Below are 17,461 nucleotides of genomic sequence, written 5' to 3'. Positions count from 1 at the left end.
TAATGCAGCACTCCTAAAACAGAAAAAACGCACGTGTTTTATCTGTAACTTATAGTTAAGATGTGTCTGTGATGTCGTTTGATTTCTGCAGATCTTTGTTTTATGAAGGAAGCAAACTGCACCATGTGGGAGTGCTAAAAGCTTCATGCTGGTTATTTTTACCATGGAGATAACAAAAACATCCTAGAAAACTTCTCCTCAGTGCATTATAAAGTTGCTGACATGTCAGATTCTTGATTTTTAATGATCCAGATCCGTATCCGAGGGAGACGGACTCTCATCGATCTGAAAAGGAGCTTTACGCTCCGGCTTGAGTTACTGTCACGCTTTGAGTCGCTGCGTTCTTCACGCTGATTGGTAGCGAGGATAAACGTCGAAAGAGCATTAAATTAAATTCTGCTTTTATTGCAGTAACAGAATCGCACATTGGAGTTTTTAATTTGATTGTATTCATTTAATAAAGAAATATGATGTAAAGCTCAAAAAAGTAAATTTTGCAGAATACTGCCTCTTTAATTATTGCTCAGGCTGCAGATTTTGGTTTGCAGCTACTTTCTGTCTTCCTGGAATGACATTCTGTCTTATCTTTCCCATGTTGGATAGTGCTCAAATTAGGGATGTGCCGATCAGGTTTTTTCCTGCCGATACCGATACCGATCACCCATGAGGGCCGATACACCGATACCGATACCGATCACATAATTATTATTTATTTATTTTTCATCATAAACACTACCGGTTACATTATGTGGAAAAAGGAACCATGAATTCACCTTAATTTAGACAAAAACTTGTTTTTAATAACTTTTTCCAAGAAGAAAACTAAACAAAACAGGCAATGTGCAAATTGTACTGCTATTGATAATACTATCTTTAACAGACTGAAAACATATGAAGGCTCTGAAGAGGCTAAATAATGCAAAGAGCCAAAATAAAACCTCTCAACATTGCCAAAAAGTTCAAGTATAAAACTTAACATTCAAAGGCAAAAACAGGATCCATTACAATAAACAATCCAGAGTTACTAAATGAAAACTTCCTGTTAGCATGGCGGCTAGCTGATTACTGCTAGCTCTGAGTGGCTGTTTCTGACTGAGCGGAGTAATTATGCAGATCAGGGAGGAGATCGATTATTTTTTCAGAGATTATCTGTCTCATGTTAGGACAGCGAAAGTTTTAATACGTATGTAAAATTAATTTTTTTAGGTTAGATGCTGCAGCTTTAAGCAGGTTCGATGTGAGAGTCACTACCAGGTGGAGCAGAAGCGAAGCTCCGTCTGTCAGATATTACTACCTGTAGCGTAGCAGCGGTTCAACAGGAGAGCAGAACCAGCGTCTTGCATCGCAGCTCGAAGACTTAAATAATTTTCCAGGTTATTTGTTTAGCTTTCTGACCGTCATGCTAATCCGGGTGAGTGTTTGTAGCTGTGCGCTGCTTTACCTGCTATCTGATCCTCCGTATGTCTTTTTTTACTGCAGTGAGCCTCGATGTAGCCAAACTCCGTCAAGTATGGCACTGTTTTTATGTCGTATTAGCTTCGTTGTGTTGATGCATTTTTGACCTGCTTCAATTTTCCCCACAACACGCAAACTTCCCCATTCACTCAGTGCGTTATAGTTCCACATCGCTTAGGATTTGTTGTTGCGCGTTTGTGCAGAGTGAAGGAAAGAGGAGACCAGCTGCACAGGCAGGCTGCGAAATGAGAAGCAGGTGATCGGTATCGGTAAAAGAGACAATGATCGCCGATCACCGATCATGCACTTTTTCACGAAAATCGGCCCGATTATGATCGGTGACCGATCGATTGGCACACCTCTAGCTCAAATTAAGGGCTGGATGATTAAAATGGTTTTAATGTGGGATAATGCTGTTGCTTTTCCAGAAAAATAAAGTCAGATCATAACATCTGGATGCTACATGTGAATAACTGACATTTTTTTGGGAACGCTGCTGCTGTTGTAAGTCTGATGTAAGCATCCTGCTCCTGTCTCCTCCACAGGGTGGCTTCCCCTCAGGGTTGGACTCGGTCCGGGGGACCCGCCACCACGGGCTGGTGGAGCGGGTCCACAGGGACCGCAACCGCATCAACTCGCCTCACCGCCGACCCATCGACAAGCACGGCCGGCAAATATCCTTCCATACGCGTTTCACGTTGCCACGGTGAACCTGGACCATGCAGTCGGTCCCGTTTGTTTGTTTGTTTGTTTGTGTTTACGTTGCTCTCCAGTTTGTGACGACGGAGGTGAATTGTTGCCTCGGGAGCGGAGTTAGTCATTAAAATAAATGTGACGCAGAAACGCCATGCACAGCTTATGACTAATATAAAGTGAGAGTGGTAGGTTTACGAGCAGGTTGTAATCTGGCGAGGATGGAGTGAAAAGCAGAGCCGTTCATGTTTTCTTCCTGTTAGCTTCAATTGTTTGCAGCCAGCTAATGTGTGCTTGTGTGGGTTGTATAAATCTCCCACCATCAGAGCATCAGAGATAATCACTCAGCTGTTTAGTTTTTGACCCGAAACGGTACTAACCATTTTAATTGAATTTATCCAACATGTTGTCCTGACAGCTGAACCTAATGAGGAATCTGCTTCCAAACACGATGATGATGATGATCTCTTACTAATGTTACGAGTGTAGTGAGTGTTTCGAATCAAATCATCTTGAGCCGCCTTGTGCAGTTTTCTTTAGGGAAAACTGCACAAAAGCAATTAATCCTCAGCGGCAGTTTAATGAACTGACCTGTTTTATTATTTGATCCTTCTTATGTCTTTGTTTACTTTCAAACACTACACTGCAAAAACACAAAGTCTTAAGTATTTTTGTTTAGTTTCTACTGCAAATATCTTAGCACACTTGAATTAGGACAAACCTCCTGGTTTCATTTTTATATTCGCTGAGTTTTGCTAACTTTGTCTAATTGACCATGATAAGGTTTCAGTCAGAAAGCACTCAGAACTGATGTAGATTTTAAAGTGTTTACGATGCATTCTGGTTACAGAATAAACATAATTTTACTGCGTAAACAATCTGCACCCACTTCAAAATAAGAGCGTGAATATAAACGTCTAACGTCTTTGGTCGCATTTTCCTGCTGTGTGAAAGTATCTTTAGTGAAAAATAACGCTTCTTTATGTAACTGCTGCTCGGAAGTTTATTTATTTTTTAACACCAGTATTTGCGTTTGTGATAATATTTTACGTTGAAATCGTCAACCCCTACCGGCCAGAGATGATCAAGCTGAGAATAGATTCAGTAAATATCAAATTGTTGACGACCTGCTGAACTCTTTTAGTTCTTCCTTTGCATTTTAATGTGTTTTTTGTGTTCCAGTTATCGCCACCTACTGTTGGGCAGTGATATTTCTTCTTATTTTATTGTAATTCCTGCTGCAGTTTCTCAGACTGCTCGCTCTGCTAGATACTTATTAGAAAAGCGAAACCCAGGTGTGTCGTACATTAGAGAGGTGCTTGAATTATCCTTGTCTGTGTTTGGAGAAAGCTCAGCAGTGGTGTTAGTCCTCTCCACTTTGTGTTTGTATGCGCTTGAGTGGCTTATCTCATGTTTTGTGTTGCATGTGATGAGTGGCAACAGACCTGCAGGCTTTGAAAATCTTCCTCCCTGCTGATTAATCTTTAAGTACAGGTTTTTGAAGAGTTGCTGGCTTGTTTTTTTTGTGATGTCTGCTTCTGGTGAAAGTTTTTCCCGCGTAAATCAGCTCAACTATCAGGCTCTGTGATGGCAAGATGAAACATGTTCTGCTCTACTACACACAGTGAGAAACTGCTCAGGGATTAAGCTGTTTGTCAGATAATTATCTTGTTGTTTTATTAGCTGTTGAACTGGGAAACTTCATTGCTCAGTGTAATTTGCACCACATTAAGGCTCTTTTTAACAATAAAGTTTAATCACAATGATTTCCTGCCATCACTTCTGTTTTTCTGTTGATCTTTCCCTTGACATAACCCTACATGGAGAGCTCACCATATGGAGCCGTGTACCTGTCGCCGCCGCCAGACAACAGCTGGAGAAGGTGAGACCAACCTTATGGTTTCTGTTTATTCTGCTTCCTCTCACCGGGATGCCACAGTCTTTCCTCTCTGTTCTGATCCAAACGCCAGAATTTTCCCTGTCAAACCCGGATCACAGATGTGAATGAGAGGGGAAGCTCTGAGTTGAAGGGTGGAGCTGCTGGAATTTCAGCTCAAATGTTTAAAGTGTTAGAATGCTGCGTGAACCGCATGGAGGCTGAAAGTGTTTGACAGGTAGCCTTTTCCTGTAAAGGTCATGCCCAACAGCAGATTTTCCACTGTTAGGGTTTGTTGTGCTGTCACTGAATATCTCCGAACTCATGCAGCACAATGTGAGACACAAGGTTTTCTTTTCTCCAACCAGTTCTGGTTGTGCCCACACAGAGCAGCAGCGTATTGGTCGGCAGCTTTCTTTCAGTGTTTACAAGGGAGTGAATTATGGGGCTGAGATAAAAAGCCATGCCAGGCTCCTCCCCGCTCGCTCGCTCGCTTTGTCTCCGCTCTTCTGTTTAGTATGCTGCCTTGGCCGGCTGCCAATCACCCTGCCTCGTCTTCTTCCACGACCCGGACGCTGGCCAAGCTCGGCGCTGAGCGCGCTGTGGCAGCTTGTGCTGTGGAAGCGAACGAGGCCTACACCCTCTCATTGTTGACGACAGAACAGGTTGGCTGACAAATGTCTTTACGGAGCAACCCGACGTCAGCGCTCTGAGGCTGGGTGGGATTCTCCGACAGACATGTGGCACCACGCACTGGGAGCGGACTCTTCACTTAAAACAACTTTACTCATGAATACAAAGGAAAACGAAGTATGCTGAAACGATTAATCGATTTGTGAAATAATCGTCAACTAATTTAGTAATCGATTAATTGACTTTAAAAAAGACCATTTGGTAAAAGAAGCAACATATTGAGAGCAAGATTTAACCCAAAACTGTAAAGAAATATAAATAATTTGTATTTAGGATAAAAATACCTTTATCTGTAAATAGATTTTAGCTTCTCCTGGTTCAAATTTACTAAAGGAATCCTTCGTTATCGCATTTTAGTCAATAATATGTTTATTTTCATATTTAAGAAAGGAATTGAATTATTTGTTTATTTAAATCTTTTAATGTATTTCTAATATTGTATAAAAAAGGCTTAAGTGGTTAAATGAAAAATCTGTGGAATGTGCCATTTCTTTTACTGAATAATCGATTAATTGATTACTAAAATAACTGTTTGTTGCTTCCCGACTCTACAGTAAGGAATCATTTTATAAAGTGGTCCAGAAGACCGTTTGCTCATGATTTCTAAACAACACTTAACAATTAGTTATTCTCAAAACAGTTTTAGATTTTAAATAATGAAATATATTTACAAAATGGGACCTCCAGAATGAGCAAAACAATCAAAATAATTTTATTAATGTACAATAAATGGTTGATTACATTCACATTGATAATCAATCAAATGTGCATCTAATTGTTTCTGTAAACATTCGATGGGAAACGGAGAAAAATATCTGTTTTCATAGAACACATTCAGTATGCTTGGCTGTCGTTTCTTCATGATTGATTTATTTCCATGCCTCTTCTGTTAGCTGCGGTTTGCAGGAAAACCACACTTAGTGTAAAAACATGCCAGTTATCATCACCTAACTTGAATAATTTCAAACTTTAGATCACACTGAGCTCTGAGATCAACTTTTTCACAACAATTTGGAGGAAATGTCTGCAACTCTTGTAAGAATGTTGAAGAAAATACTAAAAGATGAAATCATTACAATGATTTTAGGTAAGAATATGGTTTAATAGTGATAAAGAAATTGTTATCATGACAAAACAGAGTACCGTATTTTCCGCACTATCAGGCGCACCGGATTATAAGGCGCACCTTCAATGAATGGCCTATTTTAGGACTTTTTTCATACATTAGGCGCACCGCATTATAAGGCGCATAGAATAGACGCTTCATACTCTATTATTACACATCCACATTAATAAAGAAATGGTCCCCGAGTACTTTATATAGTAGGCTGGCCCAGTCGTTGTTTCACTCACGGTGTTGGTGTTGCGATATTATGCCCAACTGCTTTCTGGGTAACACAGACCAACCGACACGCTGCCGCTGCAGTCTCTGTCTCTCTTCCCCTGCCCCTCCCCCCCTTTAAATGTATTATCAAACTTTATTAACAAACCAGTGTTCTGACAACTATCCCAGCATGCACCGCGCACTACTTCTTCTACGGGGGAAAAAGAAGTTGGCGGCTGCTTACCGTAGTGGACCAACTACGTAAGCAGCCTACTGCATGTCTGTGTAAACATGACGTCTTTCATTTCGATCTGAGTTAATTAGCGTAGCATTTCTGCCGGATTTTCACAACATATCAGCCACGACAATGGACAGGGGAACCAACAAGTTCATGTCATCTTTTTTGGACGACATCAAGGTGTTTGAGCCACTGGATGCCTCCAACATTGTGCGCGTCACAGCTAAAAGCTACCGATAGATGAGGAAAACAGCAGATCCTCACACCCTCAGCATAAATATAGCTGTGGACAAGATCACTGATGCCTATTGTTCTTGCAAGGCTGGGTAAGTCGGCATTCATGGTTTTGATGGTCCACAATGTACATTAGCATATGTTTACTACTGTAGCTTGTGTTTGTGAGACGGTCACGCACGTGGTAGCTGCACTGTGACCTAAAATGGGCATTAGCCAATGAAACGCGGCCCCTGTGGTAAGGTCCGTTGCTGGACCTGTTGTGGCTCAATATTGGTCCATATATAAGGCGCACCGGATTATAAGGCGCACTGTCGGCTTTTGAGGAAATTGAAGGTTTTTAGGTGCGTCTTATAGTGCGGAAAATACGGTATATATTTTGGCATATGGATGCACTGATGCACAATTTGGGCCAATATCCAACACTAGTAGGGGTGCACCAGTTGATAATCAATAAGAACGCTGATAATGTTGTGAAATGAAATTCCTATGAATGACCACTCAGCTCCAAGAATACTGATACTAAACCTTAAAAAAGCCACTTTGCCCTTAGTTGTGATCCAGATGCATAATTTTGCATTGAAAGTGATTCAGCATTTTTTAATGGAGACATGCAGGAACTTCTGGTTCTCTAAAAGATGGTCTTGCCCAGACAAAATACTCAGCAAACTTACGCGACTTCCAAGGAATGTTCAGTTTGAAGTTAGAGACACACAATGAGGCTTAAAGCTGCTGGACTCAGCAAAGCTTTACATTCAAAACTGAGCATAAAGCACTGAGGAAAAAGAGCAGGAAACCTGGCTGTCACCAATTCAGTTCAATTCGGTTCTCGCATGTAGGGCCAAATTACAACAAATTACCAACTGTAATGCAGTTTTACAGACTCTCATGTCATATAAATTAAGTTTAATTCATTTAATTCCAATAAAATCCAGTCATTTAAGGTGAATCAACAACAAAAAACACATACACTCTGATTCAATAGTTTCTATACGACTCATTGTCATACTACTATGATAATAAAATCATAATGTATAACTTGATCGATCTCAGGAAGCTCTGCTAATGCCACCTTGTGTGCAAGCATGTGGCGACAGTAGAAAGGAACAGGAAGAGACCTCTACCAACAAACAGAGAGAAAAATCCAACTTTACGTTAGGAAGCTGAATTCCCAACTCGAGTTTTAAAAATGACTTTGACATCAGCAATTAATTAAGCAATTAATCAGTTTCTTAATCTAGAAATACATTCATCTCATTTAAAGATGAGACTGTTCCTTTTGTTTGTTTTAATCACAACACTGGATCATAGAATCAAACCTATGTTATGTTTTTAATGGAAATTTATGATTCAGACTGTTGCTACCAATTTTTACATTTGTTTGAGCTTTAACCTACCAATCCCAGTTTTAATTCAACAATTAAATCTCATAAAGATTCACTGTTAAGGAAAAGACTGTGTGCAGTTTCTTTGACAGATGAGACCATTTGGAATCAAGCAGGAAATGAAGTTGTGATGTAATAATGATAACTGATTTAATCACCCCTAACTAAAAAGTTATTTTCGCTAACTTTAAGGCGCTAATCATAAACCTCAGTTCCGATAATGCACTAAACCAACATGGTATTTAGTGTAAGCTAATGCTAATGTATTAAAATAAATTAGCGCATTACGATTTATCTGGAAAAATTAATTTAGGGGACATTAAGTGCACTAAAAGTTTTTATCATTAGCTAAAGAGCTAATCAAAAAAATTAGCTCTGCTACTAGCATATTAGCAGAGGAAGTGTTCCTTGTGCTGCAGGTAATGAATGAAAACAGCTCAGATTGTTTAGAACATCAGCCAAAAATAGAACAGGCCTGATAGGATACTTTCTTTATCGCCTATTATCTACTGTTTTACTCTTTATAAATACATATTCCTGAAAAGGTTTTAGATTCTTGCTTCAACACACACACAAAAACCCAACAAATAAAAGCAAAATATGTATATTGCCTGTAAATTTGCAAACTTAATGTTCAGAATCTGACCTCACTGCATGAGACTCATTCATTCAGCAGTACTAAAGATTGTTTAAGTCATAACTGCCATATTTCTTTTTAAGTATGATTTTTGTATCTTTTCCGTCTTTTCCAAACATGCATCGCTGTCATGTTGCTGCAGGCCATATTGAGCCTCCTGCTCCAACCTGCAGCAGATTGCTGTCACAGCATGCATCAGGGAGAAACTTCCTCCATAGCTGTGGAGTTTGGCCCACATCGCCTGTGAAAACACAGGGACACACAGGAGGGCCTCAGTGGCACTTCAACGGGCCCAGTCCAAACATGCAAGATACTTTTAAGAGCCTGAAGAGCAACCAGATTTTAGGAAATCTACCGTCAAAAGTCACCTGCAAAATAAGGGACGCACCAATCCACATTTTTCACTTCTGATACAGATACCTGAGGCTTAGTATCGTCAAATGCAGAAAAACAGTGCTGAGATGACTTTACAAAAACAGACATATACTATGTACTGAATTACAAATGTATTTGGGAACTCTGCACCAGTACAGGACATTTAAATACACCAACAGCTTCACAAGCTTGGTCAAATCTTTAAAAACAACTCAACTTCAATTTGTTCAGTCAGCTGATGTAAAATAAATAATAAAGAAACCAAAACTGACAAAAACAATAGATGGACTACTTTGGTGAAACATGTAAAAGATAAACTGCAACAAACCTTACAAATGGTTCAGAAAGAGCACTTAGGAATGATAAAAATAATGTAAAATAAATGATAAAGTATGATGTTACTCACAGCACAAATCATAGAGTTAGACTGAACAGATCCGCCCTCATAGATTCACCGATGCCCGATCTGCAATTTTTTTCAATACATAGTTCTCATGTGACATTACACTTCATGAACTTCCGTTACAGGCAGTTGCTATGGAGTTGCTATGACAACAACAGACAAACCTCAAGCATAGAACCAGCTCTCCCCTCATTCCTAACTAATAAACAATAAGTTTATCTACATTTCAACTGATACTCTGTCCACCTATGTGTAATAAATACTAAGATAAATATCAGATATTTACTGTAGCACTTACTGCTGAACTAGCAAAATTAGCTTAGCTAGTGTAGCTTTTATTTGCTAGCTAAGACGGACATGTAGCCTACATGACTCTGCCAATCACCAGAACCTTGTTGTTCATCTTGTTCCTACGTCTTTTACAAAGCTGTTGAAACGTTGAATGTGTGCCTTTATGGATTCAAGACTGAAGCTCCTCCACAGTGTACGCCCTCTTCATGTTCACTAAGTGGTGAACTGTGCCGTAGTATGAGATCAGAGGCAGCTTGTCCTCGTTGTCTGACATGTTTTCATTCTCCGTCTCATACGGGTCGATCCTGACAGCAGCCATTTTGGTTTCTGTATCATTTTCTCACACATTAGTTGAGAGTGTCAACATATTTTTTGTTGGTCTGGAAGCAATGGGGGCACTATGCATTCCGTTTGCCTACCAAGATGGCGGGAATCACTTCTGGTTCAGACTTGTGGGAACCAATGCAAATATTAGTATTGCATCTTTGCATCTCAGCCTGAAATCTGATGTTTTTATTGCTCCGTATTCCTGTTTTGTATCAGAATGAAGACGCAGCTCAGCGTTGTAGAGGAAACAAAGAATCTGTTTACTAATTATCATCAGAGCAAATTCTCCTCCATCACTGGGAGGAATACAGGAGTATGTTGAGAGTACAAAAAGCCCTTCATATCCAAACATCGTCCATGTGAAGTGTTTTGGCTGTGAGGGCAGATTCCCTGCTTGTCCATCTCCTGGGAGAGAGAGGCACGGTAAGTGTTTACAACTCCAGCTACATCTGTGCTTCATTACCGTTAGTCAGCTGTGGACGAGAGCCTCAGAGCAGCTTTAACTCTTTCACTGCTGCAAACATCTGCAGTGCCCGTCGCACCAGGAGCAACAGGACGCAGGAGACGTGTGGCGTGTGTGTTTTAGGAAGGCTGACAGATATTTAGAGATCAGTGTTTCATCAGGAAAACGACTGATGAGTTGAAAACGTAAAGGTGATGCAATCAGGAGCCAACAGAAAACGAGTCAGGTGATTAAATGCCCCCTGCTGACCTCTGATTAACAAGCCTGGGTTACAAAACAATCTACAAACTGTGGCAGGATAGTACATTATACAACCGCCCCTCCCCCACTTATTGATGCTTCTGTTACAGACCAATTTATGTTTCCAGTTCAGTGCTTTTGAAGTGGGGCTCTAATGAGAATGGTTGAAAAGTCATTATTTTACCTGCACAGGAAAACCCACTGATGAATTTGTTTTTTTTTTTTACTCAAATTAGGACTGGCGATCAATCGGTTTTATTGATTCATTTAATGTTTGGTTTTTGAAGATAAAATTTTTGGAAAATCTGGATTTTTTTTTTTTACCAGTTCACTCCTTAGTTTTCCATAGTTCATCAGCGCGCAGAGGGCGGCCATCTTGTTTGACAAGCGTGTTTTACAGCTTCATTTATTTGGACTTTGAATTCAGATCAACTCTAAGACTGAATATTAGCACCAGGCTATGATTTTTTTAATTTTTATGACAAGGATACAGTCTCAATATTAGGAGAATCAAAACACTTGCACAAAAAATAAAACATTAAAATGAGGAATGTTGAGCGTCTTGTGAGGTGTCGCTTTTAAAGATAAGGAAATACTTTTGACACATTAGTGTCGAATCGTTATCAGTAGCAGGACTTTGAAACAACTGAATCTATTTTGAGGAAAACGACAAAGTCATGTTTGATTTGATAACTATAGAAACTTTTTTCTCATTAAAACAACTTTTTCTCGTTTTTCTGGCAAACTGCATCTTTCCTCTGCTGATATTACAATTACTGTCTGGTAATTAAAACTTTCTTGTGGCTTGGCTCTGGTGCTGTGTTGTGCAGCTTTCAGACAGGATGATTGAAATAAAAGCCACTTTTTGAAAATATTTTCTGGCATTTGTAAATCCTTTGTCAGAAAAAATGATTAGAATCGGAACTGGTTTGAAAACTTCTTTTAGCTTCAGTTACTTCGTTACATCTAGATGTGTAGCTGCTGTTTGTTTCACTGAAAGCTGATGGCTGATGCACTTGAAGCTGGAGTTTCTGGAAGTTTTTTTTAAGAAGAGGCTTTACAATCAGCGTCACTATGACAACGGAGACATATTGCTAACAGTGTGCTACTTGAGGAAACTCTGAACAGTCCCTTTAAGAGCAGAGTCCTGAAGCTTTCTAGGGTCCGTTCCACGAAGGCCGAAAAGCAGCAGGTCGGTACGTAGAGATGGTGGAAAGCAGGGGAACACAGTGGTTCACACAGCCTTTATCCGCGTGGCGACCAGCGCTCTGCTCGGCAGATTTGATCTCCTCTCCGGAGTTCCTGAGCATGTCTTTATTTTTAGCCGGAACATGGAGGATCGGGCCCGTTCAGGGGTTTAAAGCTCTAACGGGAGTCTTGAGACTTCAGACCTGAATGCAGTTCTGCATCTGCTTGAGGGTCAGTGGCTGGGCCCAGTCCCACGCCCTCCACTGGTCTGCTCACCCATCTTTGGCCTGCTGCTGGTGCACCAGCCTCTCTGGGGATGAAATCACTGTTTCCCTGGAGAACTCAGAAACAGAGCGGCCTTCCAGCAGAGCCATCTGAAACTTTTCCAGCGCGGCCTCTTGGGGAGACGCTGTGCTGCAGTTTTTAGCTGCTGCTTTATCTCATTTGTGAACAGATTATTTTTAAGCAAAAGCCAAGAAAGAAGTCTTAACCTTTCAAATCAGGAACTCCATGTGTCTTCATTTATTTAAAAAAAACAAAACAAAGTGTGCCAAACTGAAGGCCTGGGGGCCAAATCCGGACCCCGATACTTTTTATGTGGCCTCCAAACTCCAGAGCAGTAATGTCCAAACTTTTTGTCACATAATTTTAGTTTTAAAAACTAAAACTACCAAAATGTTTTCATTGATTAACATGAGCTCTTTTAATTAAACAAATAATCAGATTTCTTTGTATGAATTGGATCATAGATCCAAAACTTTAAATGTTTTTTCCCTGTTTGCTTATTATTTTGGGCTTAATGGAAGAAAAAACAAAAAAATAAAAAATAGTCCAGGGGCCTCACATAAATAGCCAGACAACAGTTATGTGTCTAAATATTATTTTGTCTGTCAAATTAAATCAGTTTTTATTTGTATTCTGCCAAATTACATTAATGTGAAAAAAGTTAAATATTATCTAACTTTAAGAATTACTAATTGAACGCAGAGACACCTGTTTATTTGGTTTTATCGATACATTTAGCCACTGCTGGCCCTTTGAGTGGATTCTGGATCTTGATGTGGCCCCTGGTGAAGCGTATAGAAAGTGGTTGATGTAAATCAAGACGGCTCCTTTGTGTGATTTGCTGTCAAGCTGGGAGTGTCACATCTACTCTGCATTCCTTAACCTGCGTCATATATCTAAATATAAGCATGGAGCGTGCTGCCTACAGTGACGACCATCCCTTAGCCAGGTAATTTGACACACACAGAGGGTTTTGTATTTTGCCTGCTTTGTTTTTCAACTGCTCAGCAAATGTCAGCGAGCAAAAACCCCAGCAGACGCTGGGAGAGGCGTCCTCTTCACAGCGAGGTATCCCCGACCTCCAGACCTCTGCAGGTTTACTCGCAGCATCCCCGCGGTAAATCCAAAGCTAATGGTTGTCATAGTGACAACGATTGTAAAGACTCTTCTTAAAAAAAAAAACTTCCCGCTTCAAGTGCCTCAGTCAACGCTTGGCTTAGTAGCCACAGATGAGCTTTCAGTGGGAAACAAGGAGCAGCTACAGCTACAAAGTGGCTGCAACTAAATGTGAAATAGGGTTTAAAAAATTTGGGCTGATATTGATATCGACATTGGTGTTATGTAGGGATGCACTGATCCACATTTTTCACCTCCAATACAGATATCTGAGGTTCAGCATCGACTGATACAGAAAAACACTGGAAAATTGACTTAAAACTAGGAGGGGGCTGATTTTTTTCGTTTTCTTTTAAAGATCTATAGTCAGGGATTGGACAGGAAACTACAATTGCACCCTGTTTTTGTTAAACAGAAATGAACTGAATTACAAATTAATTTAATAATTCTGCACCGTTACATCACACTTAAATACACCAATAGTTTTAAACATGTAAAAACAACTTTCATTTGTTCAGTCAGTGCAATTAGGAGAACAACAACGTAAAATAAGTAATAAATAAAATGAAACTGACAAAAACAAACTTCAAATGGCTCAGAAAGTGAAATTAGGAATTCTAAATATAATGTAAGATAAATAATAAAGCATGACGCTACTTGGAGCATAAAGCACAGAATTAAAATGAATAGATCCGCCCACATTGTCACTGATACCCAATCTAGATATTATTAATAGTATCGCCCCAGTTTTACCTGTCGGATCGACACTGAAGTGTTTCAGATCATGAAACAAATGTTTATCTGAAACAGAGAGAACCTCAGAGAACATGAATCAGTTTTCAAAAAGTAATCACACTTCATCAAGTAACTTTAAACTGGTCTGACTTATAGAACCTGATGTAGTCCAAAAGATGTCACTGACTTATTTAAGTTTACCTTGAAAATCTAGATTTTCCAACTGGTGTTTTAGTTTCTTATCAGGAACTTTTTAGTTCTGATCCAAACTGGGACCAGTGCCGGTTTAGCGCCAGTTTTGTTTCCACTTTCACTGCACCAGAAATGGTTTTCTCCCACCAGAAAAAAACTACTTTTATTGATGCAGCAGTACAGAAATCCCTTCAGGATCTGCAGGTTGTTGGAGAATGACAGCCGATCAAAACGTTTGCTCTGGCTAAACTACAATAACAGCCGAAGTAAGCGGAAATATTGTCTGATGCAGGAAGTTTTAAATTATTCATGAGGTTGTAGCATTTTGTATTAATTATTTATCTCCATAAATTATGTAATAAACTAACAAGCAATAGTCTCGAAGGTTACAAAAAGGTTTATTTATGGGTAAAAATATGGATTCATTGGTTAAAACAAAAACAAAAATCAGCTTTTAGCCTAAATAAAGGTCATGACCTCCTTTTCCTTCTGAAGTATTTTCTTGAGCTCCTGCTCTGCCTCCAGCTTTCACCACACTGACCCCATCAGGTCGGTTTGATTTGATATTTAGGAGCTTCGTATGTTTGGTCGTCCAGCTAGAAAATGGAGCCCAGGCGGCCGTTGCTCTCATTTGGCCTCCATGACGGTTTTTCATCACTCGTAACTCTCCTGTGAATTGTCTTGTTTTCCCCCTGAAATGAAACGGTTGTGTTGAGTGTTTTCCAGGGTTTTTCTTCTGTCAGCTTTCTGTCCAAACACCAACATGTCCTAATTCCTAGCAGGGCTCTCCTCTTTCAGCCAGTAATCATGTCTGTCCTGGTTTTCCTCTGTCTTCGAAGGGAACAGCAGCCATGGACTGAGGAAAAACGGCCGGGGTTTAGATTAATATCACAGCTCAACAGGTGACCCTTGACCCCCTCCGTCCCTCCTCCAATCTCTCTCTTTTCCTCAATTTATCTTTATCGCTTTGTCCCTCGCTCGCAGAGACCAACAGTTCTCCTGTTTCTGTAATGTTCTTGGTTTGTCTCTTGTAAATCTCCATCTGATTTTTATCATCTCAGTAATCCTCTCTTTTCTTCATGGGTGAACTAATGTAAACATCCACAGTCTGAGCGTAGTGGATGGATTTATTTTCCCTCTTTTTGCAGTATTTCATTCAGCCTTTTAATCTGTTCTTTCTGAAACAATAATCATTTTTCTCTTACTAACCAAGCGTTAGGACTCTTGGCCAGTGCAGCTTAACAAAATGGCTCCTACTTAATATTTTCTTCCCTTCAGCAATTTGACTTCTTAATTCAATTGCATTCATTGTTTTTGGCTTTGTTTAAGAATAAAAGCTAATAATTATTCAGTTTGTGTAGAGAATACATATAAATTACGTTTTAAGTCTTATTTTTGTGAATTTTATGTGACGTCTTTGTTATAGTGTTACTATAAAATGTAACTACTTTTTGTGCAAAAGTGTGAACATTTCCACAAAACTGCAGATAAAAAAGATACATTCAGATATAGATTGGAATATATCTGTGAATTATTCAAAACTTTTGAATTTCTTTTGATTTATTATGTAATGTAATGCTAAATAAAACCCGCCTGTTTGTAGTCGATGGTGTAAATAGAAGACCTTTATTTAAATTAGTGATTAAAACGACATTAAATAAAGATGTTGCATGTTTGAGAGGAGCGACACGTGCAGCTTTCTGATTATTAACTAATACTAGAATGTATAAAATACGACTCAAGAATTATTTCCTTCATCTCAACAAAGTGAGATGAGATATTCCTAAATGCATCAAAAATTAAAATCTCTTAATGTGTTCACATGTTTGAACCTTTAGCAGACACAAGTACAGAAGTAAAGATTTCAGGTTCGTCTTGTCTGACCTACTTCACCGTATCTGGACAATAATGCATATTGGCCCGGTTCACACAAACATGGAGAGGCTTTGAGAAGCTGCAAATGGATTGTTGGTGAGAAAAAAAGGATAGTAAAAAAAAGGAGGGATACACTTACTCATGTCGCTATGTTTCAGTTAAACTTTAAAAATAATCTGAAGAAGAAGAAAAAGTAAATTCTGTCAAAGAAATGAGTTACATCTGATTTTAAAACAAATTTAGCCTGGCACTCCTTTAGCCATGCAGCAAATCTTCTTTTGACTCCTGACCTTAAACAGCAGTGAGGATGGTAATCCCACAGAACATCCATCCGTCCGTTCGTCCGCCCATAGACATCGTAATCCATTTTATTTATGGTTTCAGTTTTGTGTGGTTTTACTTCCGTTTTATTTATTGTTCTTGGTTTTATCTTGGATATTTAAAATATCTTCCAGTTCCAGTGTTAAGAGTTCTTTACAAAGTTAAAGTGTATTGGTCTTTGAGAGGATGAACTGATGCCATTATCAAATGGAAGTGGTCACAAAACAACAATATTATCATTTATCCAACAATCCTCCCGCCGTATTTATTACCATGACAACAGGTTTAGTTGTTAACAGTTAATCTGCTGGTTGTAAAGTCTGAACCATCTCCCTCCTTTCTAAATACCTAGCAATGAGCAAAATGTCAACTATTTCTTTACTTTATTCAAAACAGTTCTCAACTAGGGCTGAAACGATTCCTCGAATGATTCGAGTACCTCGATTACTAAAATTCCTCGAGGAAAATTTACCTGCCTCGAAGCTTCGTTAATTTATGTTTAATTAGTTAGCGCACCGTGTTCCGGCCGGGACTTCATTTGCGTTGCGCGGAGCTCTCACTTCCGCCTCTGAGTTGTTGACAAAAGCTAAGTCTCAGCGGCATAAAGTCCAATCTTCAAGATTGGCCCGTGGGGATTTTATTGATTGATGATAATGCCCGACTTTTTATCGTTTTTGGGGAACCAATAAGCATCCTTAAAATGACTGGGGGATGCCTGGAGTACGGCAGCATTTCTCCTCCGGGGCTGCTGGTTGAAAGCGAACGGCGGGAAGAGCGCTGAGGTGAGCGGATAGCCTGAACAGGGCGGGCGGCTGAGTAGCTGATGCTTACCGTGTAAATGTAGCTTTACCGACGAACCGCACAATAAATTTCATATCCCGGTCTGAAGAAACGGGTGGCGGAGCGCATCGTACATGGCTGGTAGATGAGTTTCTGAGTGTGACCAGTGAAGGTGTCGTAAATATCCCGTATTGCTTCCCCCCGTGTTCGTCCCCCGGTCTAACGGTTCGTCAGTCCGCTGGTCTATTTCCTCCCCTCCACCCCATCTTACGTTCGTTCATTCGCCCTCTCCTCCCACTCCAGGCGGCATTTCCCGTATTTTCAAACCCAAAGCG

At 39.8% G+C, this 17,461-nt stretch overlaps 1 protein-coding gene across 4 annotated transcripts in view; it reads left to right on the top strand.

Annotated features, from left to right (window-relative positions):
- Window positions 1–17,461, top strand: part of crtc3 (CREB regulated transcription coactivator 3) — a 46,703-nt gene that overhangs the window by 9,568 nt on the left and 19,674 nt on the right. For 2 of the 4 annotated variants that reach the window (XM_088004493.1, XM_088004494.1), the window contains exons 3-5: window positions 2,001–2,131; window positions 3,971–4,030; window positions 14,990–15,052. In XM_088004493.1, coding sequence (XP_087860619.1) covers window positions 2,001–2,131; window positions 3,971–4,030; window positions 14,990–15,052 — 254 coding nt within the window. The remainder of the gene's footprint in view (window positions 1–2,000; window positions 2,132–3,970; window positions 4,031–14,989; window positions 15,053–17,461) is intronic. The other 2 variants (XM_088004495.1, XM_088004496.1) reach the window with 1 other exon arrangement.

This window comes from Poecilia mexicana, unplaced genomic scaffold (genome assembly GCF_051168715.1).
Source record: "Poecilia mexicana isolate PSO_F unplaced genomic scaffold, ASM5116871v1 scaffold_3, whole genome shotgun sequence".
Taxonomy (NCBI): Eukaryota; Metazoa; Chordata; class Actinopteri; order Cyprinodontiformes; family Poeciliidae; genus Poecilia; species Poecilia mexicana.
Note: the sequence above shows the minus strand (reverse complement) of the source record. Positions and strands in the feature narration are given on the sequence as shown.